Source organism: Microcaecilia unicolor, chromosome 2, assembly GCF_901765095.1.
Source record: "Microcaecilia unicolor chromosome 2, aMicUni1.1, whole genome shotgun sequence".
Lineage (NCBI taxonomy): Eukaryota > Metazoa > Chordata > Amphibia > Gymnophiona > Siphonopidae > Microcaecilia > Microcaecilia unicolor.
This window is the reverse complement of record NC_044032.1, coordinates 211,510,420-211,522,604: the sequence shown is the minus strand read 5'-3', so window position 1 is coordinate 211,522,604 and position 12,185 is coordinate 211,510,420. Positions and strand designations below refer to the sequence as shown.

General features: G+C 46.9%; 1 protein-coding gene across 1 annotated transcript in view; it reads right to left on the bottom strand.

Moving 5' to 3' along the window:
- Positions 1–12,185, bottom strand: part of DAPK1 (death associated protein kinase 1) — a 314,806-nt gene that overhangs the window by 66,337 nt on the left and 236,284 nt on the right. The window contains 1 exon segment of the mRNA XM_030193688.1: positions 9,934–10,032. Coding sequence (XP_030049548.1) covers positions 9,934–10,032 — 99 coding nt within the window.

The window sequence follows — 12,185 nt, the reverse complement described above, 5'->3', positions numbered from 1 at the left end:
AAGTAGTAGTACATGGTGCATAATCTACATAATTGCTGATATCCCTTCACCAGGTTACATCTTTCCAAAATATATCTCTATATATAAAAGGAACCTCCAACATTCTAATTGAAGCCTCCAGCCGGAAACTTGAGGTGGCATAGATATCCGGTTTAGCAAGTACACAAAGGAAAAGAGAGTACTAAAACAAGCTGAGGGAGATAATTGTTTTCTCAGGCACCTGGAGTGGTTGCCCTGGGTGATTAACAAGGTCAGCTGGGGTCCAGAGCTCCTTGCAACTAAAACAATTAACTCCTCCCAGACTCTTAGGAGCTTGCCTCTACTTAGCCAGGCTGCAGTCATTGCCATACACTCTAAACCTAGCAGCTGCTGCTCCACATTGTCGTTTTTAAATTGTTGCTCCATCAGAAACAAATCTACAGCTGTTTCAACTGGGAGGGAAGGTGGCCCTGGAACTGGGAGGGTGGGGACTCTGAAACTCTGAGGGACGGAGGGACCCTGAAACTCGGATTGGACCCTGGGATTGGGAGGGGGGACGACCCTGGAACTAGGAGGGAGTGATGGGCCCCTGGCACACACTCTGATTCTCATTCCCTCTCTCTCACACAGTCAATCTCACACACACACTCTCAAACATACACACTCCAAGGAAAACCTTGCTAGCGCCCGTTTCATTTGTCAGAAACGGGCCTTTTTTTACTAGTTTTTTTTATAAGAGATGTGATTTACCACTGTGAACTTATAACTATGCTGCTCAGATAGGAGACAGAGGTTCGATTCCTGGCTCATACTGACTTTGTGGAAAGGCACATAAAATAATCTGGTCTCCTATGAAGAAGTTTCTGCAAAATACTATTCATCTGAGAGCACACAAGTTACAAAAGAAGAAGCAGAATAAACCAAGTTATTTGCCTATACAGTTCAGTTCTTGGAGAGGAGGATTCAATTTCTCATAAGTGACATCATCCAGCACCTAAAGAGGTTTCTACAGCTTGGGAACTTCTGGAAGCTGTTTGAGAGTCCACCATTCATGTTCAACACTTCCCGCACTAGTAGCGTATATTAGAACATAAGAACAGCCATATTGGGTCAGACCAATGGGGCCCATCTAGCCCAGTATCCTGCTTCCAGCAGTGGCCAATTCAGGTCACAAGTACCTGACAGAATCCCAAACAGTAGCAAGATTCATGCTACTGATCCCAGAGACCAGCAGTAGCTATGCATTTTTCCTCCTGGGACTTGTCCAAACCTTTTTAAAACCCAGATAGATACACATCCTCTGGCAACGAATTCCAGAGCTTAATTTGTTGAGTAAAAAATTATTTCCTCCTGTACGGTTTGAAAATAGTACCATGTAACTTCCTTATGTCCTCTAGGTTTTGTTCTTTTTGAAAAAAGTAAAAATAAATAAATAAATGTTTACTCGTTCTATACCAATAAGTATTTTGTAGACCTTTATCATATCCCCCCTCAGCCGTCTCTTTTCCAAGCTGAAGAGTCCTAACCTCTTAAGCTTTTCCTCATAAGAGAGGTGTTCCATCCCTTAATCATTTTGGTTGCCCTTCTTTGAACCTTTTTTTTAAATTCTGCTATATCTTTTTTTAAGATAAGGTGACCAGAGCTGCACACAATACAGATGCATGAATTAAGCATGTGTGGAAGCATCAGTGTTGGTGGCTGGAAGTGCGTCATCAACTGTCCCAGATTTGAAACTTTTTTTTTTTTTGGGGGGGGGGGGGGGGGGAGGGAGTGCCTCTGGAGAGGACTCTTCAGCTGGCCCCTGCCGGCTACACTGACCATGTGTGCTGCTGCTGGTTGCTGGACCTCTTCAGTTCCTAAACAGCTTATTTAGAAGACAACTACTAGGGGAAGTGAGTGGGTGGGTGAAGACTTGAATCTTGCTGTCCACAGAGAACACCTCCTACAGAAAATAATTTTTTTTCTCCAAGAACCAGCAAGATTACACATGGGATTCCCTAGCCACAAGGTTGCCTTCAACAAGAAGTGTTAAAAAAAGCGAAAGGTACTGCCAATGGGCAGACACCAAGCTGTTTTTCAAGGCAAAAAGACATTTTAGTTTTTGCCTTTTATTTTTGAAAAGGAAAACTGAAAATTGAAGAAATTGGGGCCTGGATTCTAGACCTCAAGATTCTTGAGAACAGACAGAGCAAACCTACTGTGGTATCAAGAATTTCTCTTCAAACAAACAGATGTGAATGTATGGACCTCAGACCATATTGCAACTCTTCTTCAAAGAGGTTGATCTTATGTGGGTTTCAGACGCAGCCTTAACTCGGAAATTATAAGCTTTGAAATAACCTCAGTAAGGTCAGGCCTGCTTGGGCATAAGTGAGGGATATGTGTGGTCTGCTAGCCAATTTGTTAGTGTATGTTCATCCACAGAAGTCTAAGCAGCCATGTAACAAGTTCACTACTATGAGCATAAAACGTAGGAGAAAACAGTAGTGGATGATTAAGGTCAACCCCAACACTACCATCAGAAGCCACTTTAGATGTATCAATATAGTAGGAATACCATATTGTTGATTAACTTTGTATATACCCTCCCAAGCAACCTAATCTGCCTGCAGATAACTGCTCTGTCTCTGTGTTCAGGCTCTTCACCTCCTTTCCTCCCACATTTTTCAAACATAGTGGGTGTGACTTGTTCTTACTGGGCAGTGCCTACCTGCCTGCTGCCTACCATTCCAGTTTTAAGCCTCTAATCCAGCTCTGCCGTTCTATCTATCGCTTAACACCTCAGTCACTACATATATACCCGTAACACCTCAGTTACTACTTATGGCCCCTTTACACATTCTCTTCCTTGCCCTGTCCCTTCCTAATCTTTTTCCCCTCCCCCTACCGCTGTCTACCACTGGAACTCACTGCCCACCCATGTCCTCTCCCATCTTGCTCACTACTGCAATACCCTACTCACCCCCGTCCCTCACCACCTCACCATCTCTCCTGTCCCCCTCCTCCTTCCTAGCTCTCAACCTTCAACACTTCCTTCCTGCCATTAACCCATCCCCATTCCTCCTAAGCGCATCCCGTCTTCGTCGCCCTACCTCCCCCACCCTCCTCCGCTCTCTCTTGCTCCTCCTCCTGCTATCTGCAGGAGACATCAATCCCAATCCAGGTCCCCCACACCTGTCCTCGTCCTATCCATGCAAACGTTTCCGGATGTCTCCAATCTCATATCTATTCCCCTCCTCCCCCCCTCTTCCCTCCCCTTCTCATGTGCACTGTGGAATGCCCACTCGGTCTGCAACAAACTTCCCTTCACCCACGATCTCTTCATCTCTCATTCCCTTCACCTGCTTGCCCTAACTGAAACCTGGCTCTCCCCTGACGACTCTGCCTCAGTTGCGGCTCTATGCCATGGAGGCTCTCTCTTCTCCCATACTCCCCGCCTAGTTGGCCGTGGAGGAGGCGTCGGGTTACTACTCTCGCCCTCCTGTAGCTTCCAACCCCTCCTCCTACCACAGTCTCACTGCTTCTCATCCTTTGAAGTCCACTCCATCCGTCTATTCTACCCGTTGCCACTCAGAGTGGCAGTCATTTACCGCCCCCCTGATAAATCCCTCCCTTCCTTCCTCACCGACTTCGATGCCTGGCTTTCTGTTTTTCTTGAACCCTCATCTCCATCCCTCATTCTCTGAGACTTCAACATACACGTTGATGACCTGTCCAACTCTCACGCTTCTCAGTTCCTCACTCTAACATCCTCCTTCAACCTCCAGCTATGTTCCACCACCCCTACTCACCGTGATGGCCATTGCCTTGACCTCGTCCTCTCCTCTTCCGGCTCACCCTCCAATTTCCACACCTCAGCTCTTCCTGTCTCTGATCATCACCTGATCACCTTCACACTTCTTCACCCTCCCCCTCAGCCCCGCCCAACATTAACCACTACTTCCAGGAATCTCCAGATTATTGACCCTCCCACCTTATCATCTAGTATTTCTAATCTCCTCCCCTCCATCATGTCCTCCGAGTCTGTTGACGAGGCTGTCTCCGCTTACAATGCCACTCTCTCCTCTGCTCTGGACACCCTTGCACCATCCACCTCCCGTCCCACAAGGCGTACTAATCCCAAGCCCTGGCTGACCCCTTGCATCCGTTACCTTCGCTCCTGCGCCCGATCTGCTGAACGCCTCTGGAGGAAATCTCGCACCCATTCAGATTTCCTTCACTACAAATTCATGCTATCCTCCTTCCAGTCCTCACTATTCCTTGCCAAACAGGACTATTACACCCAATTGACTAATTCTCTCAGCTCTAACCCTCGTCGTCTCTTCGCCACCCTTAACTCCCTCCTCAAAGTGCCCTTCGCTCCCACCCCCCCGTCACTCTCTCCTCAATCACTGGCTGACTACTTCCGCGACAAGGTGCAAAAGATCAACCTTGAGTTCACTACCAAGCCACCTCCTCCTCTTTACCCTTCAACCCTCTCCCTCAACCAACCAACCCAGACCTCCTTCTCCTCCTTTCCTGATATCTCCGAGGAGGAAACCGCCCGCCTTCTTTCCTCCTCAAAATGCACCACTTGTTCCTCTGATCCCATCCCCACCAACTTACTTAACACCATCTCTCCTACTATCACCCCCTCCATCTGTCATATCCTCAACCTCTCTCTCTCCACTGCAACTGTCCCCGACACCTTCAAGCATGCTGTAGTCACGCCACTCCTCAGAAAACCATCACTAGACCCTACCTGTCCCTCCAACTACCGCTCCATCTCCCTCCTACCCTTCCTCTCCAAGACACTTGAGCGCGCAGTCCACAGCCGCTGCCTTGATTTTCTCTCCTCTCATGCCATCCTTGATCCGCTTCAATCCGGTTTTCGCCCTCTTCACTCGACAGAAACAGCACTTTCTAAAGTCTGTAATGACCTGTTCCTTGCCAAATCCAGAGGCCACTACTCCATCCTCATCCTCCTGGATCTATCCGCCGCTTTTGACACTGTCAATCATGACTTACTTCTTGCCACATTGTCCTCATTTGGGTTCCAGGGCTCTGTCCTCTCCTGGTTCTCCTCCTATCTCTCCCACCGCACCTTCAAAGTTCACTCTCATGGATCTTCCTCCACCCCCATCCCCTTATCTGTTGGTGTTCCCCAGGGATCGGTCCTTGGACCCCTTCTCTTCTCAATCTACACCTCTTCCCTGGGCTCCCTGATCTCATCTCATGGTTTCCAGTATCATCTCTATGCTGATGACACCCAACTGTATCTCTCCACACCAGACATCACCGCAGAGACCCAGGCAAAGGTATCGGCCTGCTTATCCGACATTGCTGCCTGGATGTCCAACCGCCACCTGAAACTGAACATGTCCAAGACCGAGCTTATCGTCTTTCCACCAAAACCCACTTCTCCTCTTCCTCCACTCTCTATCTCAGTTGATAACACCCTCATCCTCCCCGTCTCATCTGCCCGCAACCTCGGAGTCATCTTTGACTCCTCTCTCTCCTTCTCTGCGCATATCCAGCAGATAGCCAAGACCTGTCGCTTCTTCCTCTTTAACATCAGCAAAATTCGCCCTTTCCTCTCTGAACACACCACCCGAACTCTCGTCCACGCTCTCATTACCTCTCGCCTGGACTACTGCAACTTACTCCTCACCGGCCTCCCACTTAGCCATCTATCCCCCCTTCAGTCTGTTCAGAACTCTGCTGCACGTCTCATATTCCGCCAGAACCGATATACTCATATCACCCCTCTCCTCAGGTCACTTCACTGGCTTCCGATCAGATACCGCATTCAATTCAAGCTTCTCCTTCTTACCTGCAAATGCACTCAGTCTGCTGCCCCTCACTACCTCTCTACCCTCATCTCCCCTTATGTTCCCGCCCGTAACCTCCGTTCACAGGATAAATCCCTCCTCTCAGTACCCTTCTCCACCACCGCCAACTCCAGGCTCCGCTCATTCTGCCTGGAGAATGCTTGGAACAACCTTCCTGAACCCTTACGCCAAGCCCCCTCCCTGCCCGTCTTCAAGTCTTTGCTTAAAGCCCACCTCTTCAATGCTGCGTTCGGCACCTAACCCTTACCGTTCAGTGAATCCAGACTGCCCCAATTTGACTGCCCCTATCGGACCGACCGTTCACTTGTCTATTAGATTGTAAGCTCTTTGAGCAGGGACTGTCTCTCTTTGTTAAATTGTACAGCGCTGCATAACCCTAGTAGCGCTCTAGAAATGTTAAGTAGTAGTAGTAGTATATGCTGGATCAAAGGCCTAGGGCTCCTTGTGTGCTAATGTGATACCACTAAAAATAAGATTTTCTAAGTTAGGTACCTTTAGTTCACAGGAGTTCAGTGGCTCAAAGGGAGCTTTCAACATCTGAGTTAGAACACCAAGGTTCCACAACAGCTGATGGCTTGATGGGCAACTTCAACAGAAGTAAGCCCCATAAATTGTTAACTAAAGGCTGTCCAGAGTTACCTTTCCCTTCAACATTGATAAGCACCAATTGCACTAGGGCAAACTCAGAATTATCTTTAATCCCAACTAGAAGACATGTAGGTGGTCAGTTTTTGTGTAGGACAGAAAAAAAAAAGTATCAAGGGCTTTACCGTCATCTCTTTTCCTCTTAGAAATATGAGACCACCTAATGAATTTCTCTTAGACACTAAAAGGATCTGTAATATGCTACCAGGTAGATCAAGGGCAGTACGTTAACCTCTCAACATTCAAACTGTTAAGGAAGGGGATCTAATGTTGGGATTCAATATTATTCCTTGTGCCTGTGTGCTTAGTGTGGGAGGATTCCCCAGTTTAAATGTACTATTGGAGAGGAAACCAAACCTGCTTTGGCCAAAAGGGGTTTTAAGAATCACAATTCCCTAAATATTTCCTCAATTATTACTTTAAAAGGAGTGAAGCCTGTGAAAACTGGGATTACTTCAGTGGCGTACCTAGGGTAGTTGACACCCGGGGCCGGTCATTTTTAACACCCCCCCCCCCCCCCCCCCGAAAAAAAAAAAATCCAGTACTAGGCATGCCGAGAATACAAAACACTCAGGACCTATAGAGCAATTCTACCATACCATAAGCAGTCATTTCTACGAGTCCACAAGGAAAAGGAAAGCATCTTAAACACTGCAGTGATCACTAGAACATCAATTCACCTATTGTAAAACGAACCAGACATAATAGTACAGATCGGAGATCCTGCACAAGTCAATGCCAACTGAAAGCCATGTCTTTTTCACAAACACAGATACACCCTATCCACTATAAAATAAGTAATCATAAACTTTCTATTTAGACAAAAATTAAACTGAACCCCCAATGCCAGACTCTGCATACAATGCAACACCACAGAAACGAAACTGTCCCCTAGTACTGTGCAAAATATAAAGACAGCAGATGTAAATTTGAAAAAAACTAACAAGTACCAATCACCACTTTACAAATTAACAATAGAAATAAAACAAATATAGAAAGTAAAATAATACCATTTTATTGGACTATTACATTTAGCTTTCAGAGGCCAAAACCTCCGTCCTCGGGTCAGTACAGTATAGGTGCTGTTACAGTATCCTATCCTGACCTGAGGAAGGGGGTTTTGTTCTCCAAAAGTTAGTCAAAATGTATTAAAATTAGTCCAATAAAAAGATTACCTTGTTTACATGTTCTATTATGAACATTTATTAACACAACTACAATACTACTTTATCCTAAAGCAAAAAACAAAAATATATATTTTATTTACAGTTTGTTGTCCCTGGTTTCTGCTTTCCTCATCTTCTTTTCACCGTCTTCCTTCCATCCAGCATCTGTCTTCGTTCTCTGCTATCCAGTGTCAGCCCTCTCTGCTGTCCCCTCCATCCAATGTCTGCCCTCTCTCCCTGCCCCTTCCATCCACATCTGCCCTCTATCTCTGCCCCTTCCATTCACCGTCTGCCCTTTCTCTTCCATCCACTCCAGTCTGCCCTTTCTCTCTGCCCCTTCAATCCACCATTTGCCCTCCCTCTCCCATCCATCCAGGGTCTGCCCTCCCTCTCGCTCCCCCTTCCATCTAGGATCTGTCCCCTCTCTCTCTGCCCCTTTTTTCAGCCCCCAGTTCCAGCCCCCTTCTCCCCTCTGAACACCCCCACCCCCGTCCCCTTCTCCCCCTCCCCTTCTCCTGTGTGACCCCCACCCCAGTCCTCTTCTCCCCTCTGAACACCCCCACCCCAGTCCCCTTCTCCCCTCCCCTTCTCCTGTCTAAGACCCCCACCCCAGTCCCCTTCTCCCCTCCCCGTCTCCCATCTGAGATCCCCAAACCCGTCCCCTTCTCCCCTCCCCTGTCTGAGATCCCCACCCCAGTCCCCCTTCTCCCCTCCTCTTTCCCCTCTGAACACCCCCACCCCAGTTCCCCTTCTCCCCTCCTCCCGTCTGAGACCCCCACCCCAGTCCCCTTCCCTGTTTCCCCTCTGAACACCCCCACCCCAGTCCCCTTCTCTCCCCTCCCCTTCTCCCATCTGAGATCCCCACTCCAGTCCCCTTCTCCCCTCCCCTGTCTGAGACCCCCACCCCAGTCCCCTTCTCCCCTCTGAACACCCCCCACCCACGTCCCTTTCGCCCCTCTCCTTCCCACCTCAGTCCCGTTCTCACTACTGTCTGAATCGTGCGAAGCAGCATCGCAGGCAGCACCTCGTCTGCCCTGCTGCTTGGTAAAAAAAATCAAATCTCCTTCTCCTCGTCTTGACATCGACTCGGGCCTTCCAATCAATCACTATGTCCCGCCCGCGCCCGCCCTCACGGAAGTTACCTTAGAGGAGGGTGGGACACATAGTGATTGATTGGAAGGCCCGAGTCGACGTCAAGACGAGGAGAAGGAGAGATTTGATTTTTTCACAAGCAGGGCAGACGAGGCGCTGCCTGCGACGCTGCTTCGCCGATTTTTGTTTAAAGGGAGGCGGCGGGAGCGGAGCACCCCCCACCCACTGGCACCCGGTGCGGACCGCCCCCACCGCCCCCCACTTGTACGCCACTAGATTACTTTAATCAGTGGGATTGAATTAGAGACTTAAGTATATGTATTGTTCAATAACGTCTGGTTTTTTAAAAGAGAAAGAATGTAATCAGATGTATTATTTCTAACTAATATTGGACAATAAGTATGTTTTCAATGAAATAATTTGACTATACACCGTATTGGCCTTGAATAAGCCAACCAGATGATCAATGTGGAATAATGAATTAGATGAGTAATATCTGGGGATAAACAGGTTAATACCACGTTTTTTTTCTGTTTACTGTTTAATTGATCTCTTGTCTTGTTTCACTCTCCCTATTTAGTGGTCTAAAGGAGAGAATAGAATTACCTGATTGAAATAATTCCTATATATTACCTTCTCTGTATTTCTGGCAAGTTGTTTTATCGCTTGTAAAAATTTAAATGGTTATAAATAAAATAAAAAAAAACAAAAACAAAAAAAAGAAACAACCCACTAAAGGTTGCCAATCATGGTACATAATCTTGTCCACTAGCAAAGAGCACAACAATTTCAGCCTGTTTGGTAGGGGTGTACATTTCTTACTGTACATTTAACAGCAGCTTAAAACTTAAAATTAATCTGTAGGTGTTAAAATCAATTTAGCATGTGCGGAAAATTACCCATTAAAATGAATGTGGGAAACTACCTGAAAAAAAAAAAAGATCAAAATCAGGAAAAATGTAGGTGAAAAAAAAACTAACCAAATTTTTGTTGCCTGTGCACATCTTTACTGTTTTTCCCAAGGTATTTTTTTTCAGTAACACTTCAAAATGAGACTAACCTGCCCATAGGAAAAATTACAGTAAAAATAGGTCATGCCTTTTAACTGCCACAGGGTTATAAAACAAAGTAATTGAGTCTTCAACATAGTTTATGACTTTAAATAGGTCTTTCTAGATCACTGCTGCATTGCACTGTCTGCAAGAAATGGTTTTCCTTACCTTGTCCTTAACATCCAAAGGGCACTTATTTCTATGAAGAAACCGCAAGGTCTCTACGTGTCCATGTCGGGAAGCCCAGTAAACTGCATTAGATCCAGCCTGGATTGAAGGGGAGAGGGAACAATATTATTACGCTAGAGAGGAAGACGTCCATACTTTGCCAACATTTACCAATGCAGTGGTGTGCTGGAGCCGACTCGCAGGAGCCTGTTAAATTTTACTGATTTTTGCGAGCCGGTTGTTGGAGTCAGACAGGCAGCCAGCACACAAGCATCTGTTTTTTTTTCCTCCTCCTCTCTCCCTCCTCCCCCGGCCAGGGTTGCCAGGTGGAAAATTTTTTTCCAGCCCGATGGAGCCCAAAAAACAGCCCAAAACCCGCCCAAACACAAACCCCGCCCCTGACACCCCCACCCCCGCGTCATCAACCCCGCCCCCGCCGTCATCAACCCCGCCTCCCACGTCACCGGCCCCGCCTCCCCGTCATCGCCCCCGCCTCCCACGTCATCGGCCCCGCCTCCCGTCATCGTGCCCCCCCCGCCTCCCTCGCACGCCCCCAGCCTCCCACGTCACTAACCCCGGCCCCCACTTCACTAACCCCTCCCAAAACTTCAATTAACCCCCACCCAAAAACGTCACTAACCCCCCGCCCCCCCGCGGCCGAAAAAACCGCCTGAAGGGCCAAAAACAGCCCAAAAAACCGCAACCCGCCGCGGGCAAAAATTTCCCGCGGCGGGTCGCGGAAAACCGCCCAATTGGGCGGTAAAACCGCCCACCTGGCAACACTGCCCCCGGCCCCAGAATACCTCATCATCCCCCCCTCACCACTGCCTGACCAACCAGGAGCCTTTTCTCTGCCGGATCCCACCCACAGGAAGTTGCATCACGGACCGTACACTCGGCAGAGACAAGGCTCCAGGTAGATCAGGCACTGCATGAAACAAAGAAATTGAAGATGTTTAGGTTAGTCTGATTCCCCTTTCCGCGCTGCTGTTAAACCCAAAACAAAATCAAGCAAACTTATGAGCTGCTGCATCTACGTTGTCGTTCTTTATTGTTGGTAGCATTTTAATTTCATATTACTCATATTTTCAAACATGCCAGCTTGTGCAGCACACGGATGTACACAGAGTATAACTTTTCATAGGTAGAGTAGTAACTTGTTATAAATGGTAATCACTCTGTCATTTGGAGGGGCTGGTTATAGGGACACCTTCTTGCATGTATTATATTTGTGCAGAGATTTCTTTCTCTTGGTAAAGGGCCACTAAAACAGATATCATGTTATAAGAATCAGGTGCTGCATCCATGTTGTTGTTCTTTATTGTTGGTAGCATTTTAATTCAATCTCGCTTATATTTTCAAACATGCCAGCTTTGGCAGCATACAGATGTACACAGAGGTCAGAGAAGTACAGTAATGGAATAACTTTTCATAGAGTAGTAATTTGTTATAACTCATAATCAGTGTGTCATTTAGAGGGGCTGGTTATAGGGACACCCTAGCATGTATTATATTTGTGCAGAGATCTTTTTTTCTCCTGGTAAAGGGCCATTAAAACAGATGTCATATTATAAGGATCAGGTGCTCAACATTCAGAGTTTCTATTTATTTATTTAGTTACTTATTTATGACATTTAACCCTGTTATTGGTGCAGAGATTTTTTTTCTCCTGTTAATGGGACATCATGTTATGGGAATCAGGTTCTCAATGCTCAGAATTTCTATCTATTTATTTACTTATTTATGGCATTTTATCCCATGTTAAACTTGAATTAGATTGGAACCTGGAAGCATTAAAAAAAAAAAATTCCTGGAGAGAGTAATGCATGACACCCCCCCCTCCCCCCCCGGCTCTCTCCCTGGGTATAGCCAGCTCTGCAATTTGGGGGGAGGGGCGTAGAGGTGGATAGGGGGGGGCGCAGAGTTGGACCAGGGAGAGAGCCTGTTAAAAATTTACCAGCACACCACTGACCCAATGTCACCAATAAAATAGGGCAAAAGACTCTAAAGCTTGTAGACCAAATGTTTAAATGGATTTTAACCAGAAACAGGAATACATCAACATTTCAGCAAGCTCTTAACAGTTAGGGTGACTTTATAGGGATTTGAAACCTTTGAGGTGCAGGACTTAATTTCTGTTAGAACACCCTGGGACAGTGTTTCACCACTTCAGCAGAGCCCTAAAATATGTGGAGCAGATTGAGCTGTGTCTGGATCAGCTCTGACATGCCAAAGGAAGTAAAGCAGAAAAA